This window comes from Bombus terrestris, chromosome 4 (genome assembly GCF_910591885.1).
Source record: "Bombus terrestris chromosome 4, iyBomTerr1.2, whole genome shotgun sequence".
Classification (NCBI taxonomy): domain Eukaryota; kingdom Metazoa; phylum Arthropoda; class Insecta; order Hymenoptera; family Apidae; genus Bombus; species Bombus terrestris.
This window is the reverse complement of record NC_063272.1, coordinates 15,267,267-15,293,954: the sequence shown is the minus strand read 5'-3', so window position 1 is coordinate 15,293,954 and position 26,688 is coordinate 15,267,267. Positions and strand designations below refer to the sequence as shown.

Below are 26,688 nucleotides of genomic sequence, written 5' to 3'. Positions count from 1 at the left end.
AAAAAAAGGGGAAAGAACAATGTGTTTTAATAGTATATAAATAAATATATCATCGTTTAAGAAAGGTAATTCACATACAACTGTTTATTGAGACATGTAGAATACATCTGGTCATACACAAAAATCTTTGACACTTTAAATCAAGCTCCTAGCCCGAAAAAGGAACCATTTCAACATTATTTTAAATTCATCAATAATTATTACGTTCAACTACGTCACACTAAAATTAGGGACAACTTTTCAAATTGCGGGAATTAAAAAAAAAGCAAAGCAATTGGAAGATGATGAATAATAATAATAAAAAATAATCTGAAAACGCAATTATCAACGTTAAAAGAATTTGGTCGTTTGAAATTTGTTGTTCACTTTTAGCCGTGGAGCTGACACGTGGCATGTGTGGCGCGAGAAACATAAACCATATATATGTTCGTGTGAATAGTGTTACGTACATTTTTTTCCTTTTTTTTGTTTTTTTAAATATTTTTCTTTCATTTTCTTTCCGTACAATTCATCATTTTTGTTGTTTTCCTCATTAGTGCTAAATAACATCACGTCACAAAATGCATATCCGCAGGAATATAATATATAATATATTTATATATAATTAAAAAACACGTCTTTTTGGGTCGTTATTAACATAAATTGAGCGACCCAAAAATCACACAACATCCGCTTGACACGGGCCAACCAAGAAGAGTCAAGTTCCCAAGGATGTGTGCCGCAAATTAGGGCAATGACCGGGTAAAAGGGTGCGCGCGGCTACAGCATCGTCAGCCACAGTGGTGCATTATCCTAAATGCGACCGATAACCCCCAGGCACCCCAGCTGCCACACCGGTCAATTGTATAAAATAGCAAAGGATAAATGATATAATATTGGGGCGCCTTAACGCTGGGGTAGGGCCAATATCGTAACGCTAGTACCTAGATCAGTCTAAAGTCTCGTCACCGTGAACTGCCTCCGCTTTTGCCAGGTTATGCTTCCTTGCCCCCGCAAGCTGAACTTTTCCTCTTTTTTCGTTCGCTCGTTTCTTCTTTCTTTCTTTCCTTTCTTTCTTTCTTTCGTTCTCGCATACTTGCTTCCTATCTGCCTGCCTTATACAAGTATATAATCTTCCTCTATTATAATTTCGAAGGAAAACCAGAATTTATATTGAAACGTTATTGTGTTACAAAAACCCACTCAGTATAATTAGCAATATCATTCTTATCATATCGTTAATATTAATATTATTATATCCTTGATATTATGTTTTTATAAATAGGATGTGTAGATAAGTAGAATAGGTAGGTATAAAATATGGTAAGTGAATAATGAGTTACGAGGAAAAAGGACTAAAGAAATGAAAGGTAATAACGTTGATTGGCATGGATAAGATCAGTAATTTTTTTCAACTGCTGGCTTTTCTCTAGCTTCCCTCTATTCTTTCGCTTCCCTTCTTCCTCTTTTCCACTCATTTGCTCGTCGATTCACTCAGTGGTACACTCACCCGTTCACTCTCGCCTCTCTTTCTTTCCTTTCTTATCCACTCCCATGTCCTATCAACCATTTTCATTCACGCACTTCCGTTCTTCCTGTTTTTTCTTAAGCCTTGCTTTATCTACATACCAATCGCACGCTCGTTCATTCCTTTTCTCTCTACTTGTTTCATTTACACGACCGCATGACCGGGGACAGGAAGTAGAAGTGAGGGAACTTGGATCGTTAGTTTACAGCTGTGTGTCATCGTTACTAGATTTGTATCAATGACAAAATAAAATCGGACTTGAGTAATTATGAATAAAATGTGCAACAAAATATTCGTCAATATTTAAAACCAATCGACCACTATATATCGATAGTCTGTTGTTTATGGAAATTGATCGATTAAAAAGCCATCAATGAATAGGAATCGTGGGCATGTTTTGTTTTTTGCCTGGTTGTTTAATTCCTTGACATTCCTTTTATTATTCTCACACGGAATTGCATTTCTTTCATACCTACTTCTGTATGCATTGTATCCAACGAGCCCGAAGTTTATGCTAGTTTTTTCGTTGATGCTATATACGATAAGACAATACGGTGATATGCAGTCACTTCGTTACAAATGAATTGATCTTTCTCATCTTTTATCTACTTTTTCGTCACAATTCGGGGGTATGTGTAAAACGCTATTAGGCTTCGCTTATGTTTTTCATTTCAATTATTCTCCAGAACAGGGGGTGTCTGGGCTCCAGGGACAGGGACCAACTATAGCCCGCATTTGCAACTCTTACTAATTAACTAACAGGCTAACAATAACAACGAGTCAACACTCAAAATGTGTGCTGTATGTGTTCATGCATTTGTAAACGCTGTGTACACTTTACACATCCTAAATCAATCCGTGACTATCATTATCAAATTCGGTAGTCAGTCGCTCTAAAAAGAAACTTGCCTACGTGTGGCAAAGATTCCGCGAACATAAAAATTTTGAAAGTAAAATTTAATACAAGAATACAAACGAAACATATAACATTTTTTCCCCTATTTACTTCGTTCGGCTGTACGCGTTCAACGGTTCTTTGTTCGATCCTCTAACTACGAAATAGGAAAAACAAAATAAACGGAATAAAAAAGAGAAAAAATAAAATTATAAAATAGAGACAAAGAATAACAAACCTAGAAAACAGATATGTTACCGATTTATAAATTCTAATTTTTCCATTATTTGGACGTTTTCATTACAAATTTTCCTATACAAACGAATCTTTCACTAAATAATTTTGTTGCCTTAATAGCTTTAATTTCTTCAGTCCATCCGTTCGTTTTCATCATCTTAATCTACTCTTTCCGTACTTGGTACTCTAATTCTTACTCCTGATCGTAATCGAACAAACGAGAAATATTTTCACGCAGAACCGTTGATTTCTAACGTTTCACATTCTATCCTTGTAAAACTTGCCTGACTCTTAATAATAATAATAATAGTTTCACTGACTGTACACATTATAGACCAACAATAGAAGGTCTAGTGGCGCTTGGCGCGCTCCACCCCATCACACATGCATACGTGTGCGCGTATACGTGCACACGCAGCCCACACAGCCTACCCACGCACGTACGCACACACAAACGCATGCACGCACACATCACGCATACACTACATGCACATACACCCGCGCACCGCGCGTGCACACACAGACATACGCGCACACCATACGTAAGCACGCACTCGTAAAACGTGTTATATAGAATTTTCTCTTTCTTTATCTTGTAAAAAGAAAGAAAAAACTACTTAAATTGATCGCTACAACGATAGATTTGTAATATTTCATTCACGCTCATAAACCAATTCACTCATTCTTACATCCTTTCACACCAATCTCCTCCTCGCCCATATTGCCATTTTTGCTTCCGCTTCTTCGTTCTTTCCTACACGCTCTTATTTTATCCTTCCATGTCCCGCATGTATCTTCTTTCACTTTTCCTCTTGTTCTTGTTTCTCCCGTATGTATACTCCTCCTTGATCTATCCATCACGTACACGCATTCTCGCACATACACACGAAAATCCAAATTGTAGCATAATAAAATCGCAGGCTTCCGTGATTTTTCTTAATTAATACAAGCCATCACAATCCCAATGTCAACATCGCTGATCTTTGTATCACTTGGCAGTAAACAATGTGACAATATAGTAGTACTTAGATTAGTATATATATATATATACGTGTATATATATGTATGTGTATATATATATATATATGTATATATATAGTAATAGTACGGGGTGGGTTGTTGGGTGGTCACTCCGATGTAATAATTAGTCCCAGTGGCACATCACTGTATATATAATCACAACAACAGCGGGCGATGGTGGTGACGCCTAGTACGACGCTTCACGCGCTTTCTCATGTTCCTTCGTCCATTCGATCATTTGATGATTAAATAGGCATAAAAACATTTACAATTGCCAAATTTTATAGAGTAAATAGCATTATACGTAAGTTTTCTATCTCCTTTCGATTGATCTTTCCTTCTCTTCCAAGTTCCTCTGAACATTACTTCTCTTTGTTTCCTTCCTTTTTATCGTAATTACATTTTGGTTTCGTTGCTTTTCAATTTGCATACTTCTTCGTACATTACAGCAACTCCAATGTGTATGCGTTGTTTGTTCTTTCGTTAATTCTCTCGCCGTGCGTGCTTGCGTGCGTACTTAGATGGGTGCGTGCGTGCGTGTTCACTCACAGACTTGTAGAAGTTAGCTCCATGACTGATAGGAGTCTTGGTACCATTCGTGATCATCGCTGGAAATACCGCCAAGTGTAGCGGCCTTACCTCCGAATCCTATGTCACCGCCGCCACCACCACCACTGCCACCATTCACACTCGCCAATCCGTACGCATTGCCCAGTGGTTGTTGGGCGAGGGGTTGGTTTCCCCAGTTGCTCTGGAAGCGACGCTTAGATTCCCCCTGGTTCTGGTGACCCCCGTCAAATTTTCGTTTACCTGCTGTACAAAGAAACAAACAGATCTTTGTCAAGTTAAATTTTCTCATTGCGATAAACATTTGTCTCAAACCTTTTGAACTGCGACAACACAATCTCTCCCACCCATACGCACACGCTCGCACTCGCGCACGCATGCATCCGTTTTGCCATTGTTTCGAATCGCTCGTTCGAATCGCATGAGTACGTGTGCCAACACTGGACTGTTAAATGAGTAAAATAAAACGAAACAAAGCAATCCATTCAATGATACAACCGAATGATATTCTGCAGAGTATTATTGATCGTTCGATATATCAACGAAGTGACTGAAGAACATAACTAAAAGTTAGTGCTATGGGAAACATATGACGTTGATTGGAAGAAAACCAGTTAATCGACTCTAACTTTGGGAAAATGTCAGATATTTGGAAATATTACGATTGAACGCGTACCAAAAGTGGATATTATCTCGAGAATAAATAGATTCTCGTCGTTTTGAACAATCTATCCGGGATTGGAGGACTAGAATACGTGTCGCTCTGATTTAAAGTAGAAATGACAATTACAAAGAAAATCAAAGTATAACACGGTAATAACTACTCGATTTAATGTAACAACTGCACTTTTTAAAATATTCGACCGATCGATTGTGATCATTGCGCATTTACATTTCATTCAGCTACTATAATGTAAAAAAATAGAAACGGTTGAAGATTTAAAAGAAAAATGAAATACAACTAACTGTTTAAGACTATAGCTTCAATGGACACGTAACTTTATCGGACTCGCATTTTCCCAAATACGTTAAAATAATCTCATCAAATGTTTGATACTTGACCACCGATTTGTTTCGTCATGACTTTCCATTGAAACTATACCCATCGAATGAACAAAAGGAAACGAAGTAGTGGTAGAAAGTAGAGAAAATAAGGGATAAAATGTCGCATAAAGGAAAGTAAAAGAAGGTAAAGCAAACTAAGAGTAAATATAATTAATTAGATTTTACGAGAATATTACTAATCTGCAATGTGATGCAAAATTCGAACGATGATCGGAAGAAGCTCAAACGGAAATGTCTATTGATTCTCGCACACACATGATGAGAAGTGATTAAAAAGTAGAACTTTTAGTTGAGAATAGAAAACGAAAAATAAAGAACAGGAAAGAAGGAACTATAGTGAAAGGTGAAAGGAAGCGTGAAGAAAAGAAAGCAAAATAGAAGAAAAAAGAAAGGGGGAGGGGAACGATGGATAGGAAATAGGCATATGGCAATTAGCAAATACTGATAAAAGTGTTGATAAAAGTGTAAAGAGAAAAATAGCGTATGAAAATAATGTTAAAAGATGATTGATTTATTGTGGAGATACAGACCATCCTCACCTGGTAAACTTCCCTTGGCGCGGACCCCCCCACGAGCGGACAGCCGCTGGACCCCACGAGCCCCTGAAGTTGCGGGGTTGCGTCCCCCCCTGACTGGCCCACGGACTTGGGGGCCACCGACTCGGCCACGCGGCACTACTCCACGGCCACGTCCAGCCTAACCAAATAACACAACACCCAATCGTTACCCTATATGACATTTCTTACATTCCTAGTATATATTCACGATTCTATAATACTTTATATTTAAATTTTACGCGAACTTGGACAACACAACCGTGTGTCCTCTCGGCTTTCCTTTATCGACCCCTTTTCTCTTTTTTAACTACTCATTAACAATTAACATCCTATATAACATTTCGATCGACTTATTGATCGTTTGTTCATAAATAATCCCTAACACCTGATTTCGTAGTTACTTACATACCCGAGTTAAACAATTTCTTTATTCGACGATTAACCTCACCGTTTAAATTTCATTTTAAAATTAATACCCTGTTGTATATATATGTACATTTGATAACCACTAAATATATCCATACACGTATTATATACAAAAAAACGTACACGTAAACGTACAGGTACAAATTAGCATGTATATGTATATACTGATACAAAATGGTTGTGTATGTACGCGCTATAAATATGTATAAATGTACTTACGTACGTGCGCGTGGGTGCAAGCATCTATTCATTTATACGTATATTATACGTATATGCATACGTATATACATGCAAATAATACATACAAAATTATGCGCGCGCGTGGCCGCACATAAGCGCGCGCGCCCATATGTGTATGTATATGTGGATACATGGACTGGTAGGTGTGTAAATGGTTAGATGGATGTATTTAATGAACGATAGCAAGGATTGGTAAAAGATATGATATGCGTTGCACGAAAAGCGGAAACAAGGTAGGAAAGGACATGATAAGGATAATCTAGGAAAAGAGCTCGGTAGGATATGAGGTAGTTATTTATATATGTGTATACAGATTAGTCAAATATACACAATGGCATACAGAACGATGCAACGGATGTAAGGTTCACCTAAAACCAAATCTTACTAACCACATTTTTTTACAGACAGCAGTAGTATTAGCAGAATTATCCAAAGCGGAAAGCTTATTGTATTGGGATGGCGAAGGAACTTTAAGCGACACAACATACTGCACTGTCAGCTAGAACAAAATTCAACAAATCAAAATTTAAATAGTATAAGCAGCGTAACATCACACAGCAGGGTATTATACAATGTATAAGCGTAAGCGATATTTTATATATGTACATTGAAGCAAGCAACAAACATCAAGAGTTTCATCATCGATGCTAGAAATTACTGGCAAGTACAAATCTCGTCATCGTTTCTTTTCTTTTTTCTTTTCTTTCCATTCTATATTTTCAATTAGCATTTCATCTCTATTCTATCAACTTCCTATATCAAATTGTAATTCTCAATATAATAATATTATCCAGACGCATGTAGACATGCGCAACCACGCATAAATATGCACAACAATGTATAAGTTTTTTATGAACGCTACATCAATCTCAAGCTATCGAATATATCATATATACTTTTGTCCTTATACAGCCTTTCCTCCTGGCTCTGTTCATATAGCCTATGCTACGATAATGAATACTACGATAACCTCTTTTCACAAACATACCAAAATTTTCAAATAATATCATCTAATAAACATTTATGCGAACGATATCTAGTTAAATACAAAATGTGGACAAATTTGTAATCCTTTTTAAGAATAGAAACACCATAGTGCAACATATTATACATATTACACTATAAAATTGTGAGTTGAAATAAAATTTTCACGAAAAAGGAAACAGAAACGCGTTGTCAGAAAATTGCAGATCCCGCATTTGGACTGAAAAGCACCTCGAGATAACCATCGTCTTTTCATATCTTATTATTAGCCAAGTACGTTCAAGATAAAAATTATGTATATGCTAACATCTTACTTTTGGCAATACTGAACAAAGCTAATATCATATAAAGAGATCAAATATAATTGATACGTCGCGTTGCGAGAGGCACACGATGTACGAGGGAAAACAGTTTAAACGAAAATATGAAAACTATTTTAATTCTAACGATGCAGTCAACGCTCAACCTCGCGATCAATGACCATACACACGCATTCGTTATCAACTGATTAATATCGAGGAAGTAAAGGTCGATGTCGAGAAAGCTAATTTTACTCTTTGAGGATGAATCGATACTATCACGATATGAAGACAATAAAGTTGAAATAAATCCGAATCTTATATATCTATTGAAAACAAAAATTCTAAAAAAAATCTATCTATCTATCTGCTCATCTGCTTATCTATTTATCGACATACCTACCTACCTATCCATCTATCTATCGTATTGAATAATTTAATTATATGTCCTATGATTAGACAATGAAATAATTAATCAGTTTGCAAATTAATATAATGATGGTACAGTTGTAATAATATCCACAGAGTATAGTGTCTTACTTGGGCATCCCTGCAACTTGTTATATAAATATATATACATATAAATGTACATGTACAATGTGTATATATATATGTATATATATATATTTAAATGTATCATATCCGAGCCACGAGACTCACACGTCGCTCTCTTCGGAAGGAGAAACTACAAACAGGTATATTAAACACGTCCTGTACTCAATTACATCTATTTACAATAATTTACATGTATATTATCTATTTTGCGCATGCGCACATGTTTATACACATATGCATGTACGTACACGTATAGATATAATACATATATATGCGTGTGTATATATATGTGTATATATATGCATGCACGCGTCCACACGCTTAAACGTACATACATAGATACATACATACATACATACTTGGTGGAAAGAATGTAGTGAGGTGACTTTACCTACCTACCATTCACTCAGAAGACTCATGGTGAAATCACTTTTTTAACACTTCAAGTTGTCTCAATGTATGCCACACTATAAAAGAATTTTTTATACAAATCTTTTATAAAAACCACGATATTCAGTTGAAAAATATACAATTTCAATGGTTTGTTAATCTATTAATCAAAATGTTTGTTAGTCACATTTATCTCTGGTTTTTTCTGTGCTTATCGCACATTTCAAATCTAATTACATTTCTTCCACCCTCGACATACTCGTATGTACATACATATACATATATATCACATACTACGAAACGCATAGTAGGAGCTCTAGTAATATTTTTACCTACAAATAGAATTTCTTCAAATATTAACAATATGGTGAGCAAATATTAGGAAAACTTACAACACTATAAGGTTTATATGTTGTTTTGTCATAGAAAAATATGTAGAAATACAAGGAAAATCGTACCTTTTCCATTCGTTTGTTATACATGTCTCTATTTATCCCTCCCTCTTGTTATTATATATATCTTCAATGTTTTTTTTTCTTTTTTTCCGTTCCTCTCTTACTTTCCTGTATTCTAATAGCTTTTCCCGGCTATATTGTTATTGCAAAATTTTGGAATGGGTCTACCATGGCTCAGATATGATTAGCAAGCAATTTGAAAGTGGCAGTGTGTTCGACTTACAGGATAACGTTAGTCTAAGCGATGGAATTAGTAGTAGATGTAACAAATATGTAGGACATTCCACGCCCCCCTCCCCATCTTTCTCTGCGCGCGCGCCCGTAGTCTCACATCTTTCTCACTTTCCAGTCTCTAATATACATATGCACACTGTCTCACAGATATACATCAATTTTATTGCAATGACATTGTTTTCTAATCTTGTGTGAAAAAAAGGTTCCAAATGTATCTCAAGCGCATTCCATTTGATTATTCTTACAAAGCTTTACCAAATAAATGCAGAATACATCTATTACTTATTTCGTGTAAGCGTTAAATCTGAGTATAACCAGATTTATACTCATAATTTACTAAAATAGGCTAAGTAATGAATGGGAGAATGAGCAAATAAAAAAATGTACATATAGAAATAGATGGGGGCAGAAAAAAAAATATATAATCTATAGTATATACACATATGATTATTCAAACACACAAAATGCAGACATACATTCACGCATTCATGACAGGTAGCACACGTGTCGTTGGTATAGAAACACTTACATATAAGGATATGCACTAGTGCGCGCATCTAAATTATATGTCCACGTTTCCATGCTTATACGTATACTTACATCGGTAAATAACAAGTTAATGCACACTCTGATTAAACGATAAAATGGGCAGGTTGTTTGGAGAGAGTAAAATGGATTATATATTATGTATGTACTTGGGATACATCCGCGAACACTGTGCCACAGTCAAATTACTATTGATGTGTGTATATATGTATATATGTATACATACATATACATATACATATATATATGTGTACATACAGACACACACACATACATACATAAATATTAAAAAAGTAATAATGATTCAATAACGGAAACGACTTTAGAACCATTAAAAAAGGCGACCCACCGGTTGAGGCTGCCTGCCTCTCCCTCTGGCAGGTGGCGGAGGCGGCGCGTAATCGAAATAGTAATCTTCGTATCGATAATAGTCATCGTAATATGGATCACTGTAGCCACCTCGATAATCCCCATAACCGTAATAGTCGTAATCATAATCTATAAAAACACACATTACAAATAGACCCAAATTTAGCCACGATATATCCAATTGACAACTTATTCAAAACTAATACTCGTGTTTTCTATGAGAAAAGGCATGCCGGGAAAAGATGGTTTTAAAACTTCAATGATAGGAAACAAAAAAAAGAAAAAGAAAAAAATATACATCCGAACATTACATATTGCGACTTTATTCGCAATCGTATATATATATATATAATATATATATATGTAATATTATCAAATAATATAATTAAAATCATCACGGAAACATATATTACTTTCACTATATAACAGCGATACTGCAAAGAAAAACTCAATAATTACCCTACCACCATCACGTATCCTGGTAAAAACTTCACGCCCTATTCGGATCGTAGAAAATTGTTAGTTCGTAATTTTACATCTACCCTGTAAGAAAGCCCTCTTCTCACGCACACGCACGCAGGCACATACACACAGTCTCCCTCTCTCTCTCTCTTTCTCTCAACCCCCCTCTCGCTCCCTTGCTCGACTTCTTTCCTTCATTCTCACTTTAAATTAATCAAATCGTATGTATCGTCACTGTACAAGTGGTTGATCTATTTAAAATATCACGACAGAGATAATGATATGATTTTTTGCAATTTTCGATGATCCGATATGAGCGTCTTTACAATGTTGAATACATAGTTCCAAAAGAGAAAAAATACAAAACTCTACTAAATGGTACTCTACTACTTTCCATTCGTAATTCAATATCGCATCTTACCTATTTCCATGAGAGCTGAAACCAAATTTATTGAATTTATGATGCATACGAAATCAACAAAATACACACACTTACACAAAACGAAGTAGAACAAACAACATAAAAAAAGTAGAGAGAGAGAAAAAAAGAAACTGAAAAACATTTTTCTTGGCAATGCGTATAATTATACACCGCCACAAAATAAATCTCACTCAAATATTATTATATGTAAATACAAAACAAACAATACACATGCAGTTACTTCTTTTTCGTGTGTGCGTGTTATGTGCGTCTGTCTGTCAGTCCCTGTTCATCTGTTGCACGCGCGCACACACGCGCGTGTGTATGTGAGACATAACAGGTATCGCAGGAAGTGGTAGTGGTAAGGCAATAAGGTGCTCTTATTATGATGCTAAGCCACACGTGGCATACATATGCATAATCGTACATATGTATGAGAACTCTTTAATGTTGTAAACTGACCGACTATTGTTCGATAAACTATTTCGTAAACCCGATTATTGTGTACTGTTTACAGAGTTATGCACTGATAAAAACAACAATCGAAGAAAAGAAAAAAAAGGAAAAAGAAAAAGAAAAGGGGGAGTAAGAAAATGAAATACTGCATAACAATTGAAAATGTAATCATAATAGGCTCAGACCAAATTCGATTTACCAGATTATTATACAAATGCAGTTTTCAGGTTTAATAAATGAATGAAAAGGTATTTCAGCCGTTAAGCACTTTCTCACTACACCTTCTAATGTGATAAAAGATAAAATATACACAAGTTTGAATCTTTTTCACTTTTAAATTCCCTAGAGTATATCAAAACTGTCCTCGTTCTCCATTTGAAAATTAAACATCTTTATTCTCAAACAAACATGTGTATCTAATTATATACTCAATACGATTTCATGATCAATAAACAAGTTGAATCGAATAAAATATTAGGGTCATGGTTCTAGAGGTAAAGAAAGCAAGGTTTAAACACTAAGGATACGATATTATCAGTTGTTGAATATATTTGTACTTTTGTTCTCACGTATGTAACATCATGCGCGTAAGCTAAGGTATGTAGTGAGATAGTGAAAAATCCCCAAAAGCATGCGGGATGTTTATATTACATAACATTACCATAAGAAATCGATATAAACGATCTAACAATGATTTGTGTTTATATAAATCTGAAAAATAAAACATTAGTATTTTAAATCTATAAAAAAGTTCGTTAATAAATTTTTTAATCGTCACATGTTTTCTTAGCATCGACAGATTGATATTTTAATTTGACATATCTTACAATTTCAATCATCTAAGCAATCCATTTACGTAACATGATTTTCTCAGATTTTGCATCATATAGACAGTATAAACTGAATCCATAATTTGTTATATGTTAATAATATTATCAACGATTTTATAGAAAACTTATACATAGAAAATTAAATATTTTTACAAAATTAAGATATGGTCTAAGCCTAAAGATGAATCAAGTTGACTGCAAGCGAAAACAAAACCTTACTTTAACAGGAACAAAATGTGTACATATACGTAATACACGTTATTTCCTTCTATGTGAAATATTATTAAAGGGGTGACGAAATGCAATTAAAGTGTTACATACAAATACATGAATATATATGTATAAACACGTGTGTATATGTTTAATTCCGATTAAATCTAGAGGAATATCAACGAGCGCGATAAACATAAAGTCGGATCGGTACTTACCATAATCGCCTCTTCCCATTTGTCCTCGCATACCTGCGCCAGTACCTCGAGGACCTTGTCCTGGTCCGCGAACTGGCATAGGTCCTCCCATCATGCTTGGATGCGACGGAGATCCTCTGTGCAATAGAAAATTTAATTATTATGTGGAGAAATGTAAATCAACAGATAGATTAGGATTACAAGCTGCATCGAACAAATATATTGAATTTACCCGCTTCGGCCCTGAAACATTTGCATCATTCTTCGCTCCCTAGCACGAAGCATTTCTTCTTTTTTCTTTTTATCGGACGGTGGTTTCGCAAGGGATACCTCGATGTGAGAACCTCCGATTTCTTTCCCGTTTAATTCATTCATTGCCTAAGACAAAACAAACAATACCACATCATGTCCGCATTGTACCAAATATTCATATTAAACGGCTTTAATTTATCAATAATGTCTTACCTTAACGGCATTGTCTCTTTCTTCAAAATGGACGAAGGCATAGTCTTTGATCTTTTTTACTCTTTCGATATTACCATACTGCTCAAAACTTTCTTTCAGTTTTTCTTCCGAACAGTCTTGTGTTAAATTTTTAACATACAAGACGCGTACCTAAAGTATACAATTTAATGGGTAACCAATCGTATCACGACATCCTCACAGTGTATATCAATTATTCACCTTAGACATGGTTTGTTCGTCAGGCTCTTCTTGAGGATCAGCCCAATCAACTATGATATCACAGCCCCATACTTTGATGCGACCGGTACTTAGTCTTCGTTTGGCTAAGGAAGCAGCTTTGTGAGATTCATATTCTAAGAAGCAAAAGCCTCTATTTTTCTTCTTGTCATCCGGTGAACTGTAGATAATCACCTCGGTCAGACCAGCTACATGATGAAAAATTACACAAAATAGATCAATAAATCTCAACAGAACATTAAATTAAGTAGAGAAAGAGAGAGAGAGAGAGAGAGAGAGAGAGAAAGAGAGAGAGAAAGAGAGAGAGAGGAGGGGAGAAAGAGAGAGAGAAATAGAGAGAGAAAGAAAGAGAGAAACAGAGATGTCTACTAGTTAAAAAGAAGAAAAACAGTGAAGCGGAGGAAGACGCAAAGAAAACGAAGATGAAAAAATAAAATGAGAAAGAGAAAAATTAGACAGATGTAAATTATGTTCAGTCGTCATTTTGCAAACATATATATACATGGGATATACATACAGGGAATTTCAGGATGGATAATAGAACTGAATATTAAGTTATTCTATACAAGAAGCCTTATATTCAAAAAAATTGAATTAGATATTTTTACGGCAAATTCTGAACTGAATATAAACCTGATACAACCGAGCGGAGAGTTATTCAACAAGCAAAACTGAGATGCAAATATGAAATAAAATAATTCTATTTTAGATCTCGTTTTTCGAAAAATTTTACTTTTTCTCTTTCAATTTATCTCTGCCTGCAGAGAGATTTCTACTCGTCCTGAAACACCCTGTTTGTATCAGCAGCTGCATTAAGTAATCTTACATATCGCGAATTATATGAATACAAACAGTTTGAATCACTGAATTCCATCTTTTTCAATATGTTACTTATGTACCCATGAAACGGCCTAGAAGGTAATTAAAAAAGTAGAAAAAGACAGTAAATGATAAAGAGTGAGGACGAGAGAGAAAAGAGAGAAAATTTGATAGATAAGTTTATCATCTAATTTACAAACTGAACGATTCATTGAAAACATCAAAATATCAAAATTAGAACATCAAGTACATCATTAGATATTAAATTATATTATGAAAATTAATAAAATGACATGGTTGAAAAGGGAAATAATTACTTTTACATGAAACATGATTGCTTTTACTTAAGGGATATATATATATATATATATATATATATATATATATATATATATATAGCGTGTGTGTTTCAGGTGTGTGTATATATACACACCCATGCACACGAATCATTTAGTACTTGCCAAAAATAAGAGAAACAATATCGAAACAGATTGTAATTCTAATAAATCATCAAGCTATTAATTACCAATCAATTAATTTAATGTTATTTCGTATATCATATATTATTTCTAAAAAAAAAGAAAGATATTAATTATGATGGTAAATATTTGATGAAATTACTCTGCAATTAGTAGTTCAGACATCGTCTTTTTCAATTCTAAATCTGATTTTGAAAAATTTTTAAATTCCATTGACTGACTTCATCTTTTTCTACTAATACAAATACTCACGTCTAAAATCTTTGTCCTCAAAATCTTTCTCCCGATCATAAGCAATAAATTATCTTCATTTCTCGCAAAATCTATGTTTGATACTGAAAGACGAACATTTACTAGAATCGTAGCAGATTTTGAGAACATAGTATGTACACGTTATATCAAACAAGGAGTTATAAAACCCTTTAGTTGAATGCGCACACACACTTAAATGAAAAGTAGAACACACTACAAGTACAGATATACAAATACCCCGCTTCTCAGTAGACATCTGGCCATATCCTTCAAGTACACACAGAACACAAATTACTTTATAACAGGAATGTTTCTAGCTTGCGTGGATTACGTCAAATTAAAAAATACACTTTTAATTATAATATATACACATACATACACGTTAATATGTTATTTGTGATAATACCCAATCCGTTATAACTTGTATACGTGTTAGTCCACATAATATATATATGTGTTTATAATATAACACACACACATGTGATTATACGTATACGTGTATGTATGCATATGTGCGCAATAAAGATTTAAAACTTGAATATAGAATTAAGTAATCTTCCCACCAAAATAAATTATACAACATAAATTTTATAAATTACGGCTAATATAATTTATGCATCGTCAAATAAAAATTCAATATTCAAAAATACTTCTACATATCTAAAAATACCCCGAACAATGTTTCAAGAAGACAGAAAGAAAAGAAAGGATACTTGTAAAGTTCTATTCGCGTGTCACCGAATCGAATAACTTGTAAAGATCTCTGAAACATGTTTGTAAATTTTGATAATTTCTGCTCTCTATCCTGCTCTATCACCATGTGTTGCTTAATTATACAAAAGAATAATAAATATAGTTAAAAACTGAAGAATATATTATGATTAAATGAAAGTATCATGCTATTAGAATTTACATGCATCGCAGTGATTGATTTACGAATATAGAAAAGATTGGTCTTTCGTAAAATTGTATAAGAGTTGAAATCTTTGTCAATTAGTATTTATAAGTACAGCTAATATCATATACGACGTATTTTCCAAACTAACAGTAGCATCTGTAAAAACAACCAAACAATTGTTTCGCTACAAAATGTTATTGTTCATTAACTGTCACCATTCTCTGTTTTTTTATTTCTTTCTTTTAATTTAATCCTACTCTCCTTCCTCTCAGTTTAAAAGTTGGTTTGTACACGTGCGCACACACGCACACACGCACACACACGTAAACTCACACACAGAGTATGTATGTACACGTGTATAAATGAACATACAACATGGCATCTGCTAGAAATGCACCTGGTCTTAAAACAATAAAACGCGCGCCTATGTGTATTTAAGTAATTCATCAATGAAAAAAAGAAAGTAAGAGAAAGAGAAAGAGAGAGAAAGAGAGAGAGAGAGAGAGAGAGAGAAAGAAAGAGAGAGAGAGAGAGAGAGAAAGAGTGAGAGAGAGGGAGGGATTGTCAGAGTAATTCAGATGCCTTGTGACCTTTTTTCCCCATAAATTCTGATTATTTAACCTTATGCCTCTTGAATCCAATATTAACATTTTACTTTATCATATTTTGCCATTATCTCCTCTCTGAGTCCAGACTTAAGTATTACATGCAAGAATGCTATTGCAAACACACATATAAGTGACAAATATCGTACACATTCATTCAATCACTCGAACTGATTTTACATTCGTAACAAATACATCAGAGGAAATTAGAAACGAGTAGAACATTTTTCCATTGAACAAAATGCTACATTTTACCAGACGTTGATAGCAAAGTTATCCAATATAGTTTAAACGGGTAACACACACATATAAAATTTTTATGATTGTAAACGATTCCACGTTTATTATTGCTACTCTTGATATACTTTCAGTTACTTCTCTTTTCTTTTCAGACCTTACTCCAATCTTTAGAGATGTTTTCGCGTCCCAAAATCAATCATACAAATAAAAAATGTTTTCATCGATTAGGTATATAATTTAAAGAAAGTAAATATATGAAAAAAATTGTATACACAACGTACTATGACGAACAACCATTTAAAGAGCAATTATTCATATGAAACAATTGAAATTAATATCCTGAACGAAAAACTCGAGAAACACAGACACGACTATCAGAACATTTAAATTTCATACATATAATTGTGAAAGATATATTATTTATATATATACATATATATATTTATATATTATATATATAGAATAATAAATTAAATGTCATGATTGTGGGACACAATTTAATATAAAAATTCGTTAATCAATTACGGCCAATTTTTTTATCCAAAAATTAATAAACAACATAATATGTAGTAGCAGCATAAAAATGAAAAATTCTTTTCGAGAGTGGAAAATAAAAATTGACAGTGTTTGTGGTGAGAATGTGTGCGAAATGTTTTAAAGGTGGAAAAATATATTCTATGACATATGTATCAATTTGAGAAGGAATCTGCCTAATTGGTAATGATGCAAGAGGGTAAAATTAACCCACCTGGCACCTCTAACAAAAATCGGATACAAATAGCCGATCGTTAAAAAATAAGAGTTTTATCCCACCATTTTTTCCTATAGAATTTTCTTTGGTTACTGCTTGCTGATTTAAGGACAATTATCAACTTACGTGCGTGCTTTGTAAATTCTTCGAACAAGTCATCTCGGTCTCGATTCTTTGGAATATTTCCCACAAACAAGCGGTGATTGTTATAAGATACGGTAACACCAATCTTTTTCCCTTTCCGAATCTCATAATCATTCAGCTGTAAGAATAATGTGGAAGGAGAGTGCCAATTAAGCTTGCCTTTTATAATTTCACCTGCTTATTGGCTGTCTGAACGTGGGATATCGTGAAGCGACCTTCAGGGAAATTATATATGTCTTATACGAAGGGAGAGGGCAAGCATATCAATAGATGAACATGGAAAATTAAACTGGAATTAATCAACGTATATCGTCGGTGAATTGGTAAATAGGCAGGTAGATAAATAGATGAGTAGATGAATACATAGGTGGGAGATAAGTATGTAAGAAGAAAGGGAGGTAGGTAAGTAGGTAGGTGGTTAGGCTGAGCTATGTACAAAGTATTCGAAAATGATTTTTCACAAGAATCGTAGCGTTATTCTACGTGCTCCAGGTCGGTGAAAATTTGAAAAAGAAAGTAATCGTAAAATTGGCTTTGACCTTGGAAGGTCAAATTATTTTTTTTTTTTTTTATTGTATCGTCTTTCACTCATCGTGAAGATTAAAAATTCCAAAGGAACTAGGGGTCGTAACTCAACCGTTCTCTCTTAGAAAACGATATTGAAGTTCTATTAGTTCCCGAACTCACTTTATTTGTAATATGCTTACATTTTACATTCATCTGCATCATTCCATTTTATACAGACAGAGGAAGTAGCATCTATTGTGGCACTTAGATACTCCAGATCTACCATTATATATCCCATTTCTTCCTCTCTCAGTCTTAGACGCACATTTCTCTATTCCAGTCAAGTTTTAACCCAAAGTTACACATTGACTTTAGACGATGAAAAATATTAGTGAGTCAGAAATTCACTAATTTCTGAATAAAGTATTTGGATCATCGTGGATAGAATGCAGATCTGCTCCTTACTTGTGGCTTTCTTCTGCGCCAGTTTTAACTTTGTGAATTTCTTTTTTTGAGGAGTCATAAAAGAAATTGTTTATGGTTCGGGTGAATAGATTACATCCGTTGAACAATTAAAATATCGGATTGAATATGGTTTTCATCGGCTAAAATCAATGCGTAATCTTTAAAAGAATCTTGAGCGGAATATAGAAATGCGAGTCTAAAATAAATAAGAAATAAGGGGGGAAAAAGGAATAAAAGGAATATATGGGGCATATAATAACAGATCTAGAGTATCTACATACGACATTAGATGCTATTTTTTCTACACCGACAATAAAATATAAACATATCACAGATAAAGTGAGTTCGAAAACTAATGAAACTTCCACATTTTTTCGAAGAGAACAGTTTGAGTTTTAGACCCATGATTCCTTTGAGACTTTGATTCTTCAAGATGAGTAAGATAAGACGCAACAAAAAATTGACCTTGAAATTCAAAGTCAGTCGATTTTGCATCCACTTTTTTACAGATCTTCACCGATTCAGAGGTGTAGGATAATACTACGATACTTGTGACAAATCATGTTCGAATACCCTGTAGACAGTGCAAGACTGCTTCGCAAAGTGCATACCTGCCTTGCACTGAAGCATGTCTCGCGGCGAGACTGCTGCGTGGCGAGATCAAAGATGCCTCGTAGTTCCTTACTCGCTTCCTTTGGGCTTCGCTTGCTTGCCTCGCGTTCTATACGTTAGGACACGAGGCAACTCGAGCGAGGCAGACTCGCGAGGCAGACTTGTGAGGCCGCCTCGCAGTGTCTGTACATAGCTTTCGATAGCTAGATAGGTAGGTAGGTGGATGGGAGTGCCTGTCCGTTTGTTAGCGAGCCAAACGCCCCAGCGGTCCACGCATATCTCCCATACCCCCATGCTCGAGGTCCAGTCATGAATCGCGTTAACATGATGCAAAAATTGATAACAACCACGCAGGACAGCGCGCGTTATTTTCATTAATTTTTTACCTCAATGTATAATTTTAATAATTGTACCATACTGAATTGCTTCCACATTTTCTCTTCTAACTAATTTGTCTCTTTTTTTCTTCTTTTCTTTTGTATTGTCAATAACAAATAAAGAAAGAATAAATATGACAAAAAGAAACAGCAAAGAAAATATAATGGAAAAAAGGTAAATTAAACTATACGTTCAAATCGCCAAAAAGATCAAAGATCAAGACTGATCAAGACTGATCAAGACTGATTGTGTAGGTATGTGTGTGTTTACGCGCGCAAATATGAAACTGTGTGATATGGTACGCATGTATGATAGCAAAGGACGAATGGCGTTGATCGTAGTGGTAGTAGTGATGGTCTGGTACCGGCAATGATATGATACTGACCCTATAATGAAGTTGCAACGAAACGATAATGGTGGTGATGGTGGTAGTGGTGATGATGATGATGATGATGATGATGAAGATGATGATGATGATGACGACGATGATGATGATGATAACGATTACAGCGACGTCAACAATAGCGGCAATGGAAATTCAAAGAACTAAACGGAAAGGAAATGCTAGAGGGAGAAAAAGAAATATCAACTAGGAGAAAAGAAAGGAAATATAATGAATAAAAGTAGGAAGCATAGAACTCATAACTCAACCTAAATATGCGAGGAAAAGAAGACTTGGACCAGAGAGGTGTTACTGTTCACTAATAAACCGAGAGGCAAGGAGACTGATCAGAACTGAAGGTGTCATAGGTAACTGAAGATCACACGGTCGCACGCACGATCGTGTATTTTTTCTTGGATGCTCCATAACTCCATACCATCTACAACCACTACTTAAAAGCTACCACTCGTAAGTTACAATACAGGTAGACAGGTAGGTATAGGTAGATAGGTAGGTACACACGCCTCGAATTCACTTTACCTGTTAATTTACCAAATTCCTCCAGAATCTCCTCTTTGCCTTTCGATTTTGGTATGTTCCCCACGAAAAGTCGTAGATTAGGTACGCTAATGTTTACTTTCAGATTCTTGCCGGGTTTTATTTCGTGATTATCGAGCTGTGGGATGAAGAAAACAAACACATGCCTAATATTGTTCCAATGAGATACACTTCATGTTTTATCTACTTGCGATAAACAAAAGAATTTAGGAAAAATTTTTCAAAATATGCAATTTAGTAAAATAATTAACATGGCCTGGTTCCATGAAAGCGAGAAAGTGGCATGCGCTTTGTCGCTCGAGTCTTCACAATATAGGAAACCGGCGTTCACGTATGTGCTCCTGTAAACAAATTTTAAGCCTACCAATTTTCAAAATTTTGTTACAAAAATTGTCACTGTCCAACGAAAGTCAACCAATTAAGTAGATATACCCCTAACCAATTAAACCACACGAATTTCTTTTTTTCGCATCGTCAATGTTTAGGAAAGTTCTCCACTCCCAATTTTGCCCACTGAGCAAAGAGGAGAGCTGGAAAAAGAAACTCATCCATAGGACATCATTATCGTATGCATGTATGTATATACACACACATACATACGTACGTACGCATATACCTATGCGCGCGCGCGCGCGCGTGTATACATGTGTTCACATGTGTTTTTATGTATTTGCGTGCGTGTGTATGTGTCTACATCTATGCGTGTATGCATATATATGTACATACGAGTATGTGTAATTTGCGTGTATGTGCGCGCGCGCGCGTGTGTGCCTATACTTTTATGCATATGTGCATTTATTTTCTGTTTTGCTGCTGTTAAGTATTTGGGATGTGTTGGGCATAATTATATACTTAAAAATATAAATTAGAGGTCAGGAACATATATATGTATAAAATGAATATGTGGATTGTTCCTAACTATAGACATTGAATCTCAATTTTGTTACTCTTTACAATTAGTGAAACAATGCTAAAATATTTACGTTAAGACTACAATTAAACAAAAAAAAAAAAAAAAAAAGAATACAGAAAGAAAGAGAAAACGCAAGTCACAACATAGAACAAGCCACATGGGAATATGAAAAAAATGTATTCGAAATGTTTAATGCAAAAAGAAAAAGAAGAAAAAGAAAAAAAAACATGTTTCATACTATTTTCGATTCGACGAATTTCAACAAAAATTCGACGATTCTATCATCGCTTCTATTGAAAGAAGTATTAAAACGATAAATAAAAAACTTAATAAAACATATTACAGAAACAGTAAGAAACCAATGAAATATAACATATGTAATGATATCTTTAAACATTTCGAAAAGTTACTTATTTTGGTAGCAATAACAATTTTGTAACATTTCTAAAGTTCTTCTAAAAAAAAGTGAAGGGCATTGATATGTTCATAACAAGATGTTTTAAACTAGGAAAACAGAATTGTACGCTTCACAAACATGTACCTACATAATGATAAAAAATAATTTGGAAGATATCTACATACCTCTCTAACAGCTTGCTGCGCAGCCTCTCGGTTAGTAAAAGTGATAAACGCATATCCTCTATTGCAACCTGCCATCGGATCCATCATTAATCTTAAATCCCAAATTTTCCCACATTTTTCAAACAAAGGAATTAACTCATCTTCGTACATATCCTTTGGAATTTTTCCACAAAATACCTTTCATAAAAACAGAAGCATACAAAATGAGATAAAAATGAAAAGATTGACAATAATTGTATAAAAAAAATAGAAAAGAGTATTAGGGGAATGCAACTCGATCAAACAGAAGGGCAATAACTTATTGCTTTACCTCACAGCCAGTTCCTGGTGTGGGACCTTCCCAGTTTGGAGGAGGACCACCATATTTCCGTTGTCCTGTTGTTACATCCAAAGGGTACCCAGTTCGTTCAAGAATCATCTAAAGTGTGTTGTTAGGATATTAGTTTTATATCTTTTTTATAATTCAAGTAACTCTGTAAATAGTTATAAACATCAAACTGACAAAATAAATATTTACCTTTATTTTATCCTCATCCGGTGCTTTTGGAGCAGTGCTGGTACCAGTACCCTGTCCAGCTCGACTTTTCTGTCTATAGGTTTTCATTACACCACAAAGGTATGCAGATTTATTTGATACGTGCTCTAAATTAGATTCAAGAAATTGTGTGAGTACATTTAATGCACCATCTACTGGAAATTCCTTTAATGCATCTAATGCTCTTTCATCCAAATCCACATGAGCTAATTTTCCTGTTTTATAAATTTCATCCAATTTCGCAGCTACTTTTTCATCCAGTCCGTACTGAATCAATTTTGAAAAATCTTCTGTCCTCTCTACATATTCCATTTCCTCCTTAGACTGTTTCTCTTCCATTTTTATCTCCCCATTTCCCTCTGCCATAGCTGTAACATATTATTTTAATTATCAGAACAACATCTTTGGTTTTTCCTTTGTTTCATATTGCTTTGTTTAAATTTATATCATCTTGGTTTATTATTCCAAAATAAATTATGCTTTAAATTATTATTCATTATCACTCAAATATTTATAAACTCTAAATGTTTGGCACAAAACACTGTTATATATGTTATAGCATTTATAACATCTGCCATGTTATAAATTTGTTTTCCTTACTTAAATGTTAAAGTACAAAGTATTAAAAATATTCAGATATTAAGAGTACTCATTAATCTGTATAAAAAATATTATTCAACATGTCTTATATGTAATGCTTAAAACAAATTTCAAATTCTCATAACTAGTTACAAATATCATCAGCAACTAGTAATCAAGTAATTGAAAAACAAACTTACTTATAACTGTTAAAAACTTGGAAAACTTTTGTTTTTTGCATAAAAAATTTAAATCTCTTCAACGTATTTTTTAATAATATTTACCATATTCTTTATAACACATATGCAAAATCTTATATTTTTATAACACTTAATAACATTGTTTATACACATTTATACTATACTGAGATTTTTCTATATCAATATTTGAATAACTTTTTGGCTAGAATATTAGTAATATAGAACATTAAAAACAATATATTAGAAAAAATAAGATAATATATACAACATGAATGTATGAACACATAAATAAATAAAACAAGAGGAAATAAATGAAATTTGAAAAGGAATGTTAATACATCTATGGTCGAAAATGGAGTAGATGAAATAGAGGCAATGTAATGAACGTGATCGGAACGCCAACACCACTACTCGACATATAACGCATAGTCTGCACAATTTCCCGCGTTTACAAACGATCAACATATCAAAACTTTAAGATATCATCAATTGCTTGGTACAGAAAAATAATAAAGAGGGTTTGATGAATATCACTGATATATCATTGTAGACATTTTATACCTACTCCTTAATTTGAAATATACAATAAAGAAATGACTCCATTATCGAACAATGCACTTTAAACTAAAAGAATTGAATTATTATAATAAAAAATAGTTTGAAAATATTGCATTCACAGTAATGAATACGCAACATAAAAATTTTGCTCGAAAGGAAATGTAATTGGTATTTTTTGCATATAGCTTGCCGGCCGGCAATAGACTTGCATCCATATTTCTTGAAGGATGCAATGCACTTTTACACTCACGATAACATCACACCCGCTGTTCTAACTAACCGATTTCTGCTTGTGTTTATTAAAGGATTATTAAAGGAGCACACTACATAGAAATAATTCACGATATTCATAGGAAGAATAATTGCATATACCTTAGAAAGTAAATGAACAAAATCCTCCTGTGAGGAAATGGCGATAGACGTCAACGTGATTGCAGACTACGGGGTTCACAAAACGACGCGCAAAGATACGCTCGAACCCAGCGACACGAGTTAGCCATTTTCTTTCAAGCATATTCGCGAATTCTGATTGGTTCATGCAAAAGGCTGAGAAGAAAAAGTTGACCATGCAATATGCACTCATGAAATAACGAATTTCGTAGTTGAAATCTGCATGCACAATATATTATGTACGTATCATTCTTCCACAGGGAAATTTCAATTACTAACTAATTTTATTCGTTTCAAATTATTTTTAATAGATAACAGACAGATATGTACATATATATAGAGAGAGATAGGTCTACTTATGTACATATGTATACGCATAAAATATTTTGAGACTAACTGACAATGATTTACATATGCTAGAAGTTCTACTTGCTTCACACAATTTTTATATCGTACAACCAACCTTATCTTTTACTTTTATTCAATAATGAAGAATTTAAGCGTAAAATTTCACTACTTCAATCTACTACTACGTACATCGTATGATTTTCGTTATTATCAAAATAGTAAACTCTACTTACTTAATAAAAACAATCATTACAAATGGTTTTGCGGAGTATAATCTAGAAATTCGCATAATTTCAATTCACATATTTAATACATTATTTATTTGAAATAATGTTAAAATAAAAAATAAATAAAGTTAAAAAATTAAATAAACCCCAAGACTAATGATAACAAAATTCGATACCATTCTTGAAAAAAAAGAATATGTACGTAATTGTATGTAAAGTATAACGTATATCTCTAGTCTTAATCTCTACTTGATATTAATGTAAATGTAGTAATACAATCTATAAAATACTTAAAAATATTAGTTATTTATTTAGATAAAATGGAAAAGAGATTAGAATTTATAAGAATATTAAGCGAATCAGGATTAAATGTGCCATAACCTCCGAACATAATAATACAATATAAAAGTATACCTGTACAAAATTTGAAATCTTCACAGTATTAATTTTGAACAAATTATAAAACGAAGCACCAGATACCACACAAAACAGTCACAAGCTTTTAATTGATAGAAAATTCATATTACAGAGACCACCACCGTTACACGAATACAAACTTGCATATACTTCTGCTCACTTTTACGTTGTATGTAAACCGTGTAACCGTGTGTATTAAAAATTGCATTTAACACTTGATAGTATTGGATGAAAAGTAATGCAGTAAATTTAGTCTTGTAGGCACTTGGAAAGCTCCGATAATATTGCAGTGATGGTGACGGTAAGTGAAGTAAGCCCGGGCGCAGCGTTTTGATATCATGTAGTGCCTACATAGCCGTAATGCATAAATTGGACTGCCTCGCTGAAAGAGAGGTGCAAGCCCTACAAAACCAAACCAGTTTCCTCGGTTGCTTGCTTGCTTGCTTGCTTGCTTGCTAGTTGCGCCCCAATCCAATCCGATTCAACCGCTTACCTCTCTTCGCGGTATATGCGAGCCCCGCCTTAGTCAGGCTCGTCGCTATTCTCCTTGTGTCCCTGTACCATTCCTTCCAATTTTCTTTCTCTTTTTTCTCTTTTCATCTCTTTTCTTTTCTTTTCTTTCTGTTCCTTTCTTCTTCACTCCTCTCCTCTCCACGTCCTTTTCTCCTTTCGTTTTCATGAAACATTTCTGCAATTTTTCATTAATTCATCTTCAAGCACAGTCATTTTCGTTGCAATCCATGTATTTCCTGTCATTCCTTTATTTATCTTTTATTGCAATTTTATACGTACATCGTTACGCACATTTATATACATACTCAAGATTAAACTGTGATGCAACAATCCAAAAAATATAGTTTACTATTTAAAATATACTACATATAAATGCAATAATAGTAACCTATTAATTCGTCTAGAAATATAAACGTTGATTACGAGACATTCTAAATGTCAAAGAATAATATATTTAAAAAATTCCTTTATTTAGAACTTAAAAAAGAATACATTGTGCACATACAGTATACTGTATATGTCTATATAAAATTTATAAGACTTACTTATACTTACATATATATATATATATCATACTAATATAATAGTATAATATTATATTACAATATTCACAAATTTCCAATATGTAAGTAGATCTTATTTGCGAGCGCGCAATTTCAATAACTCGAAAGAAGAAATCGTAAAAAATCTAAAACTTTCTATTATGTTTTTA

At 33.8% G+C, this 26,688-nt stretch overlaps 1 protein-coding gene across 10 annotated transcripts; it reads right to left on the bottom strand.

Moving 5' to 3' along the window:
• Nucleotides 1–55: 55 nt before the first annotated feature.
• On the bottom strand, nt 56–25,919 carry LOC100651588 (heterogeneous nuclear ribonucleoprotein Q). 10 transcript variants are annotated; one of them, XM_048405062.1, is made up of 13 exons: nt 25,461–25,919; nt 22,727–23,112; nt 22,520–22,627; nt 22,210–22,386; nt 20,697–20,832; nt 13,607–13,812; nt 13,388–13,537; nt 13,155–13,300; nt 12,944–13,059; nt 11,230–11,244; nt 10,327–10,475; nt 5,822–5,987; nt 56–4,472 (listed from the first exon to the last, which is right to left on the bottom strand). In XM_048405062.1, exons 2-13 carry the CDS (start codon nt 23,108–23,110, stop codon nt 4,222–4,224), a joined length of 2,004 nt encoding a protein of 667 aa, XP_048261019.1. In that variant the 5' UTR covers nt 23,111–23,112; nt 25,461–25,919; the 3' UTR covers nt 56–4,221. The 10 variants fall into 10 exon arrangements, with proteins under 10 accessions (XP_048261019.1, XP_048261018.1, XP_048261023.1 ...); XM_048405061.1 differs by lacking the exon at nt 20,697–20,832 and adding an exon at nt 17,795–17,930 and having other exon boundaries at nt 25,461–25,918; XM_048405066.1 differs by lacking the exon at nt 20,697–20,832 and adding an exon at nt 17,795–17,930 and having other exon boundaries at nt 56–4,469; nt 25,461–25,918.
• Between the last annotated feature and the right edge of the window lie 769 nt (nt 25,920–26,688).

Bases quoted from the DNA above. Each gene is read 5' to 3' on its own strand.
- LOC100651588 (XM_048405062.1), bottom strand. From the start codon at position 23,110: ATGGCAGAGGGAAATGGGGAGATAAAAATGGAAGAGAAACAGTCTAAG. The intron at 13,538-13,606 runs GTGAATAATTGA...TGTATACTTTAG, and splicing joins ACGAACAAACCATGTCTAAG to GTACGCGTCTTGTATGTTAA. The intron at 13,060-13,154 runs GTAAATTCAATA...TCTATTGCACAG, and splicing joins ATGTTTCAGGGCCGAAGCGG to AGGATCTCCGTCGCATCCAA.